Here is a 15,588-nt window from a genome sequence, read left to right on the forward strand (position 1 = left end):
CTTTGAAAGGCCAAGCTGTGGCTGATTTTCTAGCAGATCACCCTATGGTCGAAGTGGCAGGGAGTGTGCCAGCTGATATCCCTGTATATTATGCAAATCAGCCATGAATTTTGAAGTTTGATGCTTCAAGTATAGAGAAGGCGTCAGGAGTTGGAGTTGTGATAACATCCCCAACCGGAGTTAAGATGGCTTTGTCATTTATTATGGACTTTTCATGTACCAATAATCAGGCCGAGTATGAAGTATCAGTGATTGGCTTAGAGATTTTACGAGATTTGGGCGCTAAAGATTTTTTAATTATTGGACATTCCCAGTTGGTTCTCAAACAAATGTCATGGGAATATAAATGTTCAAGTTTGGTATTAGCCCCTTATTTTACTGCTGCCTCACAGCTCCTTGATGATTTTGAAGACGTGGCATTTCAACACGTGCTGAGACAAGACAACTGGGAAGCTGATGAATTGGCTCATATTGCTTCTGGCTTAAAGATGTCACCTGAGCTCACCCACAAGCTTTTGTTGGTACAAAGGAGAAATCATCCTTCTATTCACCAGCGAGGAATACAAGTAGATATCTTTGATATTGATGCTGAGCTTGCCGGGGATTGGAGAGACGAAATAAAAGATGCATTGAGGAATCCTGAGCAGAACTTGCATTACAGTTTGAAGATGAGAATTCTACATTATGTCTTGATTGAAGATGAACTATACATGAAAGATTACGATGGTTTATTGTTGCGGTGTTTGGTTTTTCCAGAGGTCATGAGAATAATGCAGCAAGTACATGAAGGAATATGTGGAGCACACCAATCATGGATTAAAATGAGGTGATTAATCCGCAGACATGGCCATTACTGGACATAGATTCTACGAATGTATAAAATATTCAAGAGGATGTCAATAGTGTCAAAAACATGGGAATATTTTCAGAGGATACCATCTGATGAAATTCACGCTGTCATAAAGCCGTGGCCATTTCAGGGCTCGGCATTGATTTGATAGGTAAAATCTGTCCCCATTCATCTAAAGGGCATTCCTTTATAATTGTGGCTACTGATTTCTTTACCTTTGTAGGTCGAAGCCCTCCCCATGAAAATAGTAGAGCAGAGAGATGTTGTTATGTTTGTGAATGAGCATATTATTCACAAATTTGGAATCCCACAATCGATCACAACCGACCAGGGAACTATGTTCATAGGATCAGAAATGAAGGAGTTCGCTGAGGAATACGGAATCCATTTTATTAATTCTTCATCTCACTATCCCCAATCCAACAGTCAAGCTAAAGCTTCGAACCAAATATTTATTAAGATGTTGAAAAAAAATTATGGAGGATAATCCCAGAGATTGGCACCGGCTGTTGTCAGAAACTTTGTGGGCTTATCGAACATCGAAGAGAAGTGCTATTGGTCTAAGCCCTTTCACCTCGGCTTACGTACATGATGCGGTGTTGTATATGGAAGTGGCGATTCCTTTTTTGAGAGTTATGAAGCAAAATGAGTTGGAGCCAGAGCTTTACTCGGAGGCGATGATTATGGAACTTGAAGATTTGGATGAGTTGAGAATGCAAACGTATAATGCTTTGATGCTTAAGAAATCCAAAGTGGCTAGAAGTTACAATAAGCGTGTGAATAAGAAAGTATTCGAGGAGGGAGACGTAGTGTGGAAAGTAATTCTAGCCCTCGGATCGAAAGATAAGGAACTCGGTAAATGGTCACCCAACTGGGAAGGACCATTCAAAGTTCATAGAGTGTTGGATGGAAACACATATTGGTTGGCAAGTCTAGATGGAGAGCCACATAGGAGATGCATCAATGACAAGTACTTGAAACATTATTATCCCAGTAGTTGGGTAGGGGTACAAGAGACAAATACTTTGTGAAGCTGGAACAAACCAGAAGTATTGTTGTTGCGTGGTTTCTTAATTGCTCGCAAGCGCACGACGTCAAGTTATAGTACAATGTATTTTTGAGTACAAGTGTCGATCCCACGAGGAGTATGTATATAAATGTATATTAATGCTTGTGATTAAAATAGTCTCGACTTTATTTAGAAAAATCAATTAAAAGATTTGGTTGCAAGAATAACTAAATTGAAAATGGATTTAAATGTAACACCAAATTGTAACAAATAACAATGAAATAAAAGATCTAGAGGTCCGATTTCAGGCAATTGTCCACCATGTGTAATTTCTTGTAGCTATGTTATAAAAATCCTTCTTATTCATTAGCCAAGAATCCTATAATTATCTACTCCCTCTCCTGAATGTTAAGTAGATATTAGTTATCTAAAAATGGATCGCAACGTTCCCATCAACAATCTACAAATAAATAACACATCAAACACTAGATTCTCTATGGGCTTCGATAGCATTATAGGCCCTCCCGAACTCTATAAATACCATTGATGTATTTTTCTCATTTCTTGTTTATAATTTCCTCTTCCGAGCGATAAATTGTAAACATATAAATCATTCAAATTATGGCCAATAAATTGAAAGCATTAAGATTAGAACAATACAAATGAACAATATGAAGAACTTAAATAGTTTAGTTCATAGATTCTAACACATGGTTTCTAGTTTTGTTCCATCTTTCCTCTAGAAATAAAAATTAGTTCATAATAACACAAGCAAAACAACAAAACATGGTTCTAAAACAAGACATATCAAAGGAAAAATAAAAAAAAGAAGAACTTAGAACAAGAGTTTGAAGTGCTGATCCCGTCCCCGGAGTTGTGCAAAAGATTTCCCAAAAACTTGATGAACTTGAGTCTTCAATCTTTTAGCAGCAGCCTCCACTCTTCCTTTGGCTCCCCAATACCCTAGATGGTATGTAAATGATGTATTTTATAGTCCCAGACAAGCCTCAATCCGCCGCACACCAAAATCTTAGACTTCCATGCGCAGCACACCAAAATACAGATTTTTCGGATTCTGTCGTGCAAGGACCGCGGGTGCGATTAAGAAGTCATCACTGGTGCGGTGCTTCTACTGGTGTGTGAGCGCGGGTGTGATATGGTTTTTAGCGCGGGTGTGGTGCTTTACCGTGGGTGCGGTGTATTAATAAACGTGGGTGCGCTGTAGCTTCTGTATTTTTGCATCTTTTGTACTATCCAATTCAACATTTTAATACTTCAAACTCTCATCAGAAGCTTCCAAACTACAACAACAAAAACAACAACAAATCGCATAAAACCTATTCAAGAATCACAAAATTCCAAGTTAAATACAAGTAATAAAAGTGCAATAAATTGTACTTATCAAACTCCCCTAAACTTAGGATTTTGCTAGTCCCGAGCAAAATAAAACAACACAAACAAACAAGTCATGAAATATTTTTAAAAGAACTTGGCCTCAAGATAATTTAACTAACTCTTCATGCATTCACAAGTGAAATCAATCCAACCAATTTTTCATCCGGATATAATCATGCAATCTGTTAATTTTCTTAACTTCTAATCTCTTCAACTCATGTTTCAAAACATTCTCAATCGATTTCAATTTTTACAAACACAAATAAAAAAGTCTTTTTTTAAAAAAATTTGGTTCAAAGTAATATTCATTCAAGAAAGGAGTACCCAATAAATATTTGATGCAATGAGGTGTGTGTAAAGTTGATCAAGATTCGTACTCAATGGAAGTGTTTATCGATTGTCCATAGGCTTGATCCTCCCAATCCTTCTCCACTAGTATATTGGACAACTATGACTTGGTCAATAGGATTTGTAATGCTTGTAATGTTAGGCCTTAGCTTATGGCTACAAATGAAGATTAGGAATTCAAGTAAGGGAGTAAGTTGAATTTTTATCTCTTTTGCATACTCCACTTTTTCTTTTATCTCCAATTTTTTTTCATCTCTTTTTCTCCCCTTTTTCTCCAACTTCTTCAATCAAATATCATTCTTTTTTTTGTAGGATAATTTCAACTTCTTTAATCCTTTGAATTCTTACTCCCTTGAAAAGGTAGGAAATTAATGTATAAGATATTCAGAGGGGTGGTAAATGTGGGATATTTGAAATGATATCGAATGGGGGTCTTTTACACATATTCACGTGTGCCATTTGAATTCATATAAGCTACAAAGAGGTGACAAATGATAAATTATTTTTATTTGGTGGCTTGAAAGGCTCAATCGATCCAAAAAAAATCACTTGAATCATTTCTAAATCATAGTTTGTCCGTATTTCGCCTCGAGTGTTGTTTGGATAGTTCTAGACAAATTCTCAATTCACCAACACAAAGTAGAATCTAATCGTCGTGAAAAATGGTGTCTCAATGCATCAACCAAATACATATATATTCAAAAAAAAGTGCTTGGCTTCCAAGAAATTTCAAGAACACAATTCTTTTCTCATATAAGCTCCAGAGGGCTTCAAATGAATATTTATGAACAATATAGATACCTACTCTTCCCCCGCCCCGGTGTAGCTGCAAATCACCTATATCAAAGATTTCCTCAATCATATATGTGTTTGCAAAAATTTATTTCAATATCAAATGAAAATCACAGAGTTGTTTAGAAATTATAAGTCTCAAATTCATCAAATCTCAAGATTGTTCTCTAAATTTTTCAAATTGATTGATGAACATGAATGAAATACATGACCTTTCTTCTCAATACACAAATTTTGTTCATCATTGGCCATTTCAAAAAATTTCATGACTATGACACTACAAACACACAAGCAAATAACTCAAAAGTAAATAAAACACTCAAATAAAACTAAATAAATAACTGAACACACAAAATAAAATAAATAACATCTCCCCCAAACTAAAATATGTGCATCGCCCTCGATGTAAATGATCATGAAATTTAGAAAAATACACATACCTCGGGCAACGACTGTCAGTGGTCATTGTCATCCTCATCATCTGCCCCTTTCTGTTTTTAAAATCATCGACCGCGGGTGCGGTCCAGAACATACCGCGGGTGCGGTGTAGCTACTGGAAATTTTTGAATTTTCGACCTTCAGCTACCGCGGGTGCGGTGAATATTCTACCGCGGTTGCGGTGTTGGTTTTGGAAACATATCGCGGGTGCACTACAAACTAGACCGCGGGTGCGCTTTGCCTGCTGAAAATTTTCAGTTTTCATTCAGCAAACACTGCGGGTGAACTCAATAAAGTACCGTGGGTGCGGTATGGCTACTGTAAATTTTTCTATTTTCTGTCTTCAACGACTGCTGGTGCGGTATATTTCCAGCGCGGGTGCACTATTTGAAATTGTTTTCTCCTCTAATTGTTAGTCCTGAAAAACACAATTGGAATTCATAAGATTTGGGGGATACAAGAACACACTAAACCAAAAAATCACAACCAAAAATAAGAATACAAGAGTAGAAGCAAAACCGAAAACGAAATGTAATAAAGAAACAAAAATTTGGGTTGCCTCCTAATAAGCGCTTGGTTTAACGTCGTCAGCCCGACTGTCACTGCATTGTTCAAGGTGGGTCGTGAGAAATTTTAGATGCCTTGATTTCCACCCTTTGACCTTCAATATCCATTGTCAATTTTCTTTGTTTCAAGTCGATGATAGTTCCAGCAGTAGCCAAGAATGGTCTTCCTAGAATGATAGGAACATTCTTACTGTTCTCCACGTCTAGTACCACGAAATCTGCTGAAAGCCTCAATTTATCAATTTTAAGTTCAACATCTTCTACACAACCCAATGGCACCTTCACCGATTTATCTGCCAGCTGCAAGATTACTTCTGTGGGTTTGATCCCGCTCAGTCCAAGTTTCTCGTGAAGAGAACTTGGCATTATATTCACACTTGCTCCTGAATCACAGATAGCTTTTTCCCCCAATTGACCCCCTATTTCACATGGCACAACAAATTCACCGGGATCTAGCAGCTTCTGAGGAAGATTTCTTCGTGTTCCTCCTTGAAATTTCACTTCCCCAAGATCTGCAGAATCAATATTAGTGTGTAGGTTCTTGAGATCGCCCAGAACTTTTTTCTTTTGAAATTTCGCTTGTAATTGTAAAAATCTATGGGGGTAGGGAAATAAAGAAATATCAATGCATTGATTTGAATCATACTTCTCATTTTTCTTACCTCGGACTCTTTTGGTTAGAGTTGGATTTTCATCCCGGATAGGTGTGAATTTAACTTCTTTCTCCTCTCTGCTTACCACACCAATCTCCTCGTGCTGTATAAAAATGGCATTCACTTCTCTCAGATTTGGGTCTGCAATCTTTTGAACTGCGCCTGACAGTTGAGATGTGAGTTACTTTGTTATCTGCCCCACTTGCGACTCAAGGATTTTCAAGGAAGCACCAATATTCGCCATGTGTGTCGCAAGGTTGTCAAGTCTAGACTCAATCCTAGCCATTCTCTTGCTAGATTCAGCAACAAATGTTTCAACCAAATCCTCAAATGATGGCTTCCCTTCCCCATTTGATGTATTGAACCCCGGTGGAGGATTCAATACATTCTCATTATTTGCGTAAGAAAAATTTTCATGGTTTCACAACCCAGGATGATAAGTATTAGGGGGAGGGTTACCTCGATATCCTCCGTAGCCACCAAAATTCCTATTGTTGACATAATGAGCCTTATCAGGAATATGTGGTTCTTCAATAACAACCGATGCATTTTCAACCTCTGTTGTACTATCTTTATTCATAGCTACAATTTGAGTTGTTAAAGTTGAAACTTGTGCGATGAGTGATGTAATAGGATCTACGGCATAAATTCCAGTTGGCTTCTTTACTCCTGACCTCTCAGACGGCCACTGATAACTGTTAATGGTCATCTGTTCAAGCAAATCAAATGTTTGATCAGGTGATTTGGCAAATATCGTGCCACCAGTTGCTGCATCCACAGTGCCTCTTGTTTGAGTATACTTTCATTCCCTAACAGACCTCAGAATCGGTGATTCCTCAAAGTGGCGATTTTCTCCTGCTTGAGAAGTCCCCGACCCCTAGCCTTGGTCTTCACACAGCTTAGTTTCAATTTCCTTAAGTTTACCAACTTCTGGTGACTTATTCTCCTCCTTCGAAGACTTTATCCATTCCCTTATTTTTGCCACAAAGTCCATCATAACAGCAGTAGAAGGTTTGATCATTTCGTTGTGATCACCATAGTTATTTTTCTCCATGGACAACATAATGTTTGCTGGAAGTCCCTCACCACCAGAAAATGAAATTCCTTCCTTCATAGCCTCTTCTTCAAACATGTGCACCAGTCGCTCCACTGATTTTTTGTCAGCATCGGTTTCTTCTTCTTATGAACGATGGCCTTTACCCTGTGATGGAGAAATTCCTTCATGTTTCTCAGTACGCTTTGGAGGCATTTCAGTCCCACCGGGAATGTAAATTTTTTTCTCACGAAACTTGTGGGACGTGCCAGGCACGTAATCGTGCCAAATATGAAATGATCCAAATTCTTTGTCAAACATTGTGCTACCGTTAGTTCTAATTCCCTTGGCATGGCTTCAAAGTGAAAATTATAAACTGACGAATATAATGAAATTGTAGAGTAAATCCATGAACAACATCAAATTTAATTACGTTGTTATGAACATGAACTACATTTTTACAAGAAAGTTGGAGGAATATGCCAAAATCTAAAGAATCTAGGATGCTGGAAACTGGAAAATATGTAGATAATTCCCTTTGGTGTTTCTTTGTTGAATGTTTGTCATGTCCCTATTCTGATTCTTCTTTCTGTTTTTGTTACACTCCAGGAGCAGTTCCAGCCACATTCCACGATCATCCATGATGCGTCGTGGATCAATTCCTCCATCGTGCTTTTTCTTGGACCAACTATATCTCTCCTGGATGTAGCAACATTTGGGCCTTCATGTCTGAATGGCTTTACTAGATTTTAGGTGTAACAAACTCGATTGATACAACAAATATTTTGGTTAAACTGATATACAAAGCATGAAAATAAGGGGTGTGTGTGCCAGAACTGATTATTTAAAAGCAGGTAAATTAACACACGAGTTTTTTTTATGAAAGTTCGAGGACCAAATCTTTCTATGTCTCTCATCCCTTCGTTTTTGAAAGATTCAATTAGAAGACTTTGATTTATACAATCATTTTGTACAAAACCGATCTAACTCGAGTCACACTTTTAGTTAGAATTTCTAGTACTCTCAATCAGTCAGGACGATAAACCGACCTAAAATCAATATTCCAGACGACAAGTTTGGAAATCGACTCACTCTTATGACCGTTCTTCATCTACTGAGTCGAACATGTCTAAAGTTTGAGTTTGGGTGCAGGAAGGACGAAAACATAGACATCCAAGTTGTGCTCTGATGCTCGAAGGTGAGTACTCCTTGGTTGAGAAGAAATGTGTTGAGGTGTGAGCATATATTTGGATACGTCTCTACTTTAGATGATGAACATCCACGGTGAGTCGAGAACAATAATGCATTCTAATAATACTGATTAAACTTTTTTACGTCTTCTCGACCATCTTAATTTTTCTTCTTCTTCGGAAATTCTCTATTTTATAACAGGCTCTTCCAATAATCATATTTGGTTATCTCGAAACTATTAGACGCATCATATGCTTTTTCATTTGTGCTCGACGACTATTTTGACATTGTGAAGTTCATCAATTCTAGCTTGTTTGAGATTGTTTCATGGAATCGATATTTTTCATGACAAATATTTTGATTTATGAATTTTCGTTGTTTATATCCAAATATAATAGCTATAATTTATTTTCATATATATTATATGAATTCTATCATTTTAATTGTAATAATTTATTAATGTATATTTCAATTATTTAACAATAAAAATTATTTCTGCTACTTATTTTAATTAAACCTTGTTATTAATAAAAAAATTACATGAATCTTATTGCTATCAATAATGTATTATGGATAACACACGTCACATTTTTAGTTCTGATGATCACGAGCAAGACAAACAATGTACTTAATCATTAATAAGTAAATCATTTTCCTGGTACATTATAAATAAACTGAAACAACTTCTTGATTATAAGGTAACTGAAAAAAAATTTAACATTCCAAATTATTATCTCATTAAATCACCACACAACCTTCCCAAAGCTCCATTTGACATCAATCAATATTCTGCTAGTTGAATGTTGTTAAATAATTTTATTTATTCACTAATAGTATTTTATGAATAAATATAAAAAAACATATAGAAATAATATTTTATGAATAAAAATCACATTCACCAAACATGATTTATTCCTTAAAATCTTCATCTATAAGCTAGCCTCTTTTATATGCATCTGATAATTTATGTATGGGCTTCAACTCAATAATATTCTATTCAAAATTATATCCCGAATCCAATGTAATAATAATATTGTAGAATGGAGCACTTGTCGCTTTACCAAAAGTTATAGCTGGTGGTAATGGTGCAACTCAAATCTTTTAAACCGCACAACAGCTCAAACACCACGATTCGATCGATCTACTAAGTAGAGACAATTATTGCACTCAACAATCTTCCTCCCTATATAATTGCACTCCTTACAATCAATAGGAATCGAACCCGTGACCTTAACTCTGATACCAATTGTAGGACTGAACGCTTGCCGCTTTTCCAAAATTTATAGCTGGTGGTAATGGTGTAACTCAAATCTTTTAAACTGCACAGCAGCTCAAGCACCACGGTTCGACCGTCTAAGTAGAGACAATTATTTTATCCAACAAATATTATAATATTTTCAAAAATAATAAAAATATTATTATTAATATAATCGATTTGGGACGAGAATCTCATCTGGTGGATATTATATACTTGATCCCTCTCTCGATGTAGATTGGAACGGGAACAATCCCAACAGCTCGGGTCGGGAAAAAGACGGGTCGAAATATCTTCGAGACAGAAATAAGATGAGATTTGGGATGAGTCGGGATTTTTGGGGATTTCGGTTAACCAATTTCTTGATATAGAATTTATTTCAAAGAAAATATTTAATGCACTCAATTATAAAACAACTAAAATGCAATGATACTGAAAATAAGGCAGAAATAAACGTCCTCCCCTCTGGGTGTGAGTTGGTGGGTGTGAGTTGGTGCCAACTCTCTCGTGCACATGTATCCTATTGGATTTTAAGGCATCTTATATATGGCTGGAAAAATCTCTCGAAATCCTGACTATAAAATGTCATGAACGGAATTTTTTCTGAATCAAGTTTTCGGTATTTTTCCCGTCTCAATCAACATCAGAGAGGGATCGAGCAAATAACTTCCACCCGATAGGATTCTCGTCCTGACCCCGAAATAATATTATAAATGAGATAATACCCATTTTCAGTCCTTATTGTTTACCACTTTCCCAATTTCAGTCCCTCTTCATTTTTGACCGCTTAATTAATCCTTCAAGTTTTCAAAATCTTCCCGAATTGGTCCCTATCGTTATCTTGAGGTTAAGATTAATGTTGACCCACATCATGTGCCTCTCACATGATCATTTCTTTGTTAAGGCAGTCAGTCGATTATTCATTTTCATTTTACTCCCCACATGTACAACAACCCTAATCCCCAAATCAAACGATGGAAGGAAAGGGAAGGGCGAATGGTTGGAGACACTACTGATTGCTTGAAGAAGTATACTGTTTTCAAAGAAGTAAGCAAGCTTTCCTTGATTAATTTGTTGCAGTTGTTGAAAATATTTCTTCGTTTCAACTAAAATCATTCTATTTGAATGCACATGCATAGCTGTGGCCACCAGTGACTAGAGCGGTCATTCCTTTGAGTGACCATCTTTGATCTCGAGTGAGCAAGAAATTTTCTTGGCTAATTCCCCTATCTATTTCTTTAAAAAAACTATAATTCAAAATTCTAGAATTGAATGACATATAACAAGGCATGTGCAACCATTTATTTATAGTGGATAGTGAAAGGGTGTTGGCCCCATTGAATTTTTTTTCCTTGGATATACACAACAAATATTTGACGCAAATTTTTATTTCACAGATTTTTTTTTTGAAATTACATATTGGTAGATTTGCTAAAGTGGAAGTCGGTAATGGCTAAAAGAAGTATACATTCTCTTGAATTCACCCGAATTATGGTAATGTTTCTCTTTTTTAATGTGATGACTTTGTGGATAAATTTATTGAGATTTATCACATTTACATGTTAATATTCTGTTTGTTAGGCTGGATGGGAGAACTCACTCTTGTTACAATTAAATTGTACTACAATGGTTCAATGGAAACCGATTGCAAGAGGAAAATGTACAAAGGTGGGAGCACTGAATACTTTGATTTTATAGATATGGATAAGATAGGCTTGATTGAACTCTGGGGCTATGCTGAGGAAGTAGGATGCCTGGAGAAAGAAAGGTTCAGATTTTGGCACAAAATGGGTAAATCTTTGAACAATGGTAGATATTTGGAAAGTGATGCTGCTGTGGTTGAAATTAGGAACCATGTCCCCAAAAAATTTGAAGTGGAAATTTATATTGAACATGATGAATTTGTTTCAATAAATCAGATATATGCATCTGGTGTTCTAGAGAAACCAAAAGAAGTTGAACCGAAAACAAGGGTTGGAATCAATGATGAAGATGATGTCTAATTTTATGATAGTGAATTTGATTTTGATGAAGATGAAAATTTTAAGGGAAAGGGGAAAAATATAGTCATTGATGGTGATATTTCCAATGATTTGTTTGAGAGAATGAAAGGTGATGAAGGAGATGATGATTGTGCAGAAAGTGATGAGTTAGAGAGTGCATTTGATTCTGAAGAGGAAGATCCACAAAAATTCCAAACGTATGAATATTTGGAAAATCCTGATTTGAAGCTTGGTATGACATTTAATTCAAAAAAAGAGGCAAAGTTTGTTATAGAAAGTCATTGTATTAGACGAGGGATGGTAGTGAACTTTGTCAAGAATGACAAAAGTAGGCTTCGAGGTGTGTGCAAAAATCAAGGATGTAAATGGGTTATTCATGTGTCACCAATGAATAAGGACAATTGCTGGCAGATAAAGACATTTGAATCTGAGCAGAAAAACTGCTATTGGAATGTTAAGAAAAAAAACATCAAGTCAAGCTGGTTAGGTGAAACTTTTGTGAATAAATATCAAATCCTAAGTTAGGTACCAGAGAGTTCAGAGAAGAGGTTAAATCTACTTTGAATGTAGCCCTCACATATAAACAAGCTTATTTGGGTCGGAAAAAAGAATTGAAGCTAGTTGATGGTAGCATAGCGGAAGAATTTAGCCGAATAAGAAATTATTGTGCTGAACTGAGAAGGTCCGATGAAGGTGCTTCTGTGATTCTGAAACTGACTGATGAAGATGATGGGCCAAGATTTCAGAGGCTGTATGTGTGCTTTTCGGCCTGTAAACAAGGTTTTAAAGAGTCTTGTAGACCTGTGGTTGGAGTTGATGGATGTTTTTTGAAAACTAATAGTGGTGGGCAGTTATTGACAGTAGTTGACCTAGATCTAAATAACAACATTTTTCCTATTGCTTATGCATTGGTGGAAGGAGAGACAAAGGATAGTTGAATGTGGTTTCTATGGTTGTTGGATAACGATATTGGCTTTGAGAATCAAGATGGTTGGACCTTCATGTCTGATAAGCAAAAAGTCTTGATTCCTAGATTTGAGAAATTGTTTCCAAATGCCGAAAATAGATTTTGTGTTAGGCATCTATACACCAACATGAAATATGATGGTTTCAAAGGTGTGGTGATAAAAAATGCTCTTTGGGCTGCGGCTAGGGCAACAAGAGTTGAAGAGTTCAAAAGGCGGATGGAAGACTTGAAGAAGATTAATCATGATGCCTATATCTGGTTGACAAAAAAACCTGAACAACACTGGTCCAAGGCATACTTTAGCACAATTCCAAAATGTGATATACTTCTTAACAACATGTGTGAATGTTTCAACAACATGATTTTAGATGCAAGAGAAAAACCAAACAAATCAATGGTATGCATCTTCTTTCTTCTTCTTCTGCTTTTTTCATGGAATGGTTCTCTATTTTCTTAATCCCTCGTTTGGCATTTCTTTCTTTATAAAGCAGTAAGTAGCTGCAGATTCTTAGAACTATAAAAAGAAGGAAATAGCTATGCTAAGCTTCCACCAATAACAATTTGAAAAAATAATGAAAATAAAAAATTGAACACAAAGAATGACCAATCACAGTTGCAAACATAAGATGAATATTAAACATCTTACTCAAGTCAATGTTAAAGACAGATTGTTGCATTCTTAATTCAAATCCCATAATCCAAAAAACAAACTTTAGTTTTTACACAAGTGCAACATAATCGAAAATGATAGAAACACATGCATCATCACTCTCCTCCTTCTCTTCTTTCCTTTCCTCACTTAGATGTGCCTCATTAGCTGCGCCACCAACAGAAGCAATAACTACTCTATTTATCTTCACCAAGGTGTAGAGACTCTAATATTTCTTTGAGCTCTTTAGATAACTCTTCCATTTTCAATGCATTTTTGTGATTCTCACGTTCCAATTCCATTTGAGCATCTACTAAGTGGGCTATTCTTTCATACTCTTTTGGTTTTCTACTCGAACTTGCATCAGATGTTGAACTTGAACATTTTGCCTCGTTAGAGTTATAAGTAGCAGCTCCAACAGATTGTTTCTTCATATACTCATCAAATGATTTCAATGCCTCTTCTCTAGTCCAATAGGATTTGTGAGAAGCTCCACTGTATTTATTCACTTGCACATGAGCCTCCTCCCAATTGTCGTAAACACCGGGTTTTTGTCCAACAAATACAACATATGTTTTCCTCTACATTAAATAAGAAATTTCAAATTTTAAAAATAATTCATAAACTAAACATGATAATCACATAAGCAAATCACAGGGAAAGTTACAAAATACACACTAAATTTGTAATAAAATAATCATGCTAGTAATCTGTTGAAAAATTTCGCAAAAATCAAAAATTAAATATAACTAAGTAGGAGAATTACATAAAACTACACCAAATAAATAAATCCAAGCATGATAATTATGCTACCAGGATGTGCCTAACAAATTAGAAAAATATTGATAAACCACCTTCAAAATTTATATTCCAAAATGTTGAGATACAGTATATAGATATATATTCCATTTACCATTTAGGATCAACTCATATCCACTTCAAAATTACATAAAAGTTCACAGAATAAGAATGCTACGAACATACTAATCGAGAAGCAACAACAAAATCATGGAAAATAATGAAAAGCCTTTACCATGGCAGATGTTGTAGTAGATTGAATATGGAATTGCTAAATTTTCTTCGAGTTCGTCGTGGGTTTGGAATTAGGGTTGTAAAGGTGGGGAGTAAGGGTTGTTGTACATGTGGGGAGTAAAATGAAAAGGAGTAATCGACTGCCTTCACAAAGAAATGATCATGTGAGAGGCACATGATGTGGGTCAACGTTAATCTTAACGTCAAAACAACGATAGGGACCAATTCGGAAAGATTTTGAAAACTTGAAGGATTAATTAAGCAGTAAAAAATGAAGAGGGACTGAAATGGAAAAAGCGGTAAACAATAAGGACGAAAATGAGTAATATCTCTATTATAAATAATTTAATATATTATTGGGCTAAAGAACACACAAAAATTAGAAACTCTTTTTTGAAAATGATTATCCCGTATATGATACTTTTGGGGCATAATTTATAGGATGGAATGAGGTGTGATCAATCTCATTTCATTCTTGATGATAGCAATTGAATTAATTATAGAATAATTATTATTTAATAAGCATCAATATCGTCACTAGCATCAATATCGATATCATCAATAAGAAAAACTTTAGACTTGTTATCCACGACCTTGTTCAGAAATACCGTAATGAAAGGAACATAGGAGTTTGTCGCTAGGTATTTGACAAAATAGGATCGTCCAGTTCCTATAGAACCTATCACTAAAACCCCCCTAGAGGGGGATAAGGCTAAGCAGAGCGAAAATGGTTTTCCATGAGATGGGAAATGCAAAGTACTAGTCCCGCACGAAGTTTGTGATTAAGTGATTGTCTGATAATGAGCCAGGAATACCCGTCTTTCTGCTAAACAGGATGTATTGAACTCATAATTCAATAGATAATTTTTATGAATGTCAACTAAGTATCGTAAGTAAATTGCTCCCGGTTGTTCAATCATTTGATAACCAGAGTCATTCTTTGATAAATGATCACTATGAGTCAGACTCAATAGAATTTTATCAATCCCTTTTTCTGCCGTTAAGACGGAGAACTGAACCAAGAATTCTCTTTCTTCATCATCAATCGAATCACTGTTCACGACCCAGGATTCTATTTTATCATCAATCCAATCCTCGTTCACGTTTTTTCTTTTTCTTGTCAATGAATAGATCTCTTTACTTGTATGACTTAGATATCTCGTATTTCTAGAAAAAGTGATTCGATTGATGGGATTTGGTATGAGATCGATGATATCAATGAGATTGATATTCAAATATTTCTTCTTAGAACGTATCGATTTGACCTCATAAGCGGGACCAAGCATGTTGCCACCAGAAGCCCGTATTTTTTCTAGAGAATCTCTTAATTCTTCCAGAGCAGCTAAAAAGAGATTCTTTGACCAGAAAGAATTCGATTCAGATGTAGGATACCTATACAGAAGTTTT

At 35.8% G+C, this 15,588-nt stretch overlaps 3 protein-coding genes across 3 annotated transcripts; 2 read left to right on the forward strand and 1 right to left on the reverse strand.

Annotated features, from left to right (window-relative positions):
- The first annotated feature begins 1,326 nt into the window (after nucleotides 1-1,326).
- Nucleotides 1,327-1,881, forward strand: LOC142519647 (uncharacterized). The gene has a single exon (XM_075622682.1). The coding sequence runs from the start codon at nucleotides 1,327-1,329 to the stop codon at nucleotides 1,879-1,881; it is 555 nt and encodes a 184-aa protein (XP_075478797.1).
- Nucleotides 1,882-5,443: 3,562 nt separating this feature from the next.
- LOC142519648 (uncharacterized) lies at nucleotides 5,444-7,183 on the reverse strand. The gene is made up of 2 exons (XM_075622683.1): nucleotides 6,934-7,183; nucleotides 5,444-6,213 (listed from the first exon to the last, which is right to left on the reverse strand). Exons 1-2 carry the CDS (start codon nucleotides 7,181-7,183, stop codon nucleotides 5,444-5,446), a joined length of 1,020 nt encoding a protein of 339 aa, XP_075478798.1.
- A 74-nt stretch (nucleotides 7,184-7,257) lies between these two features.
- LOC142519649 (uncharacterized) lies at nucleotides 7,258-12,471 on the forward strand. The gene is made up of 5 exons (XM_075622684.1): nucleotides 7,258-7,356; nucleotides 7,694-7,811; nucleotides 11,112-11,503; nucleotides 11,579-11,873; nucleotides 12,059-12,471. The coding sequence occupies exons 1-5, from the start codon at nucleotides 7,258-7,260 to the stop codon at nucleotides 12,469-12,471; spliced, it is 1,317 nt and encodes a 438-aa protein (XP_075478799.1).
- The last annotated feature ends 3,117 nt before the right edge of the window (nucleotides 12,472-15,588 follow it).

Source organism: Primulina tabacum, chromosome 11 (assembly GCF_025594145.1).
Source record: "Primulina tabacum isolate GXHZ01 chromosome 11, ASM2559414v2, whole genome shotgun sequence".
NCBI lineage: Eukaryota > Viridiplantae > Streptophyta > Magnoliopsida > Lamiales > Gesneriaceae > Primulina > Primulina tabacum.

Bases quoted from the DNA above. Each gene is read 5' to 3' on its own strand.
- LOC142519647 (XM_075622682.1), top strand. From the start codon at position 1,327: ATGGAGGATAATCCCAGAGATTGGCACCGGCTGTTGTCAGAAACTTTG.
- LOC142519648 (XM_075622683.1), bottom strand. From the start codon at position 7,183: ATGTTTGAAGAAGAGGCTATGAAGGAAGGAATTTCATTTTCTGGTGGT. The intron at 6,214-6,933 runs GCTAGGGGTCGG...CTCAACTGTCAG, and splicing joins TAAGCTGTGTGAAGACCAAG to GCGCAGTTCAAAAGATTGCA.
- LOC142519649 (XM_075622684.1), top strand. From the start codon at position 7,258: ATGGAGAAATTCCTTCATGTTTCTCAGTACGCTTTGGAGGCATTTCAG. The intron at 7,357-7,693 runs GCACGTAATCGT...GTTACACTCCAG, and splicing joins AAACTTGTGGGACGTGCCAG to GAGCAGTTCCAGCCACATTC. The intron at 11,874-12,058 runs GTGTGTGCAAAA...ATCCTAAGTTAG, and splicing joins TGACAAAAGTAGGCTTCGAG to GTACCAGAGAGTTCAGAGAA.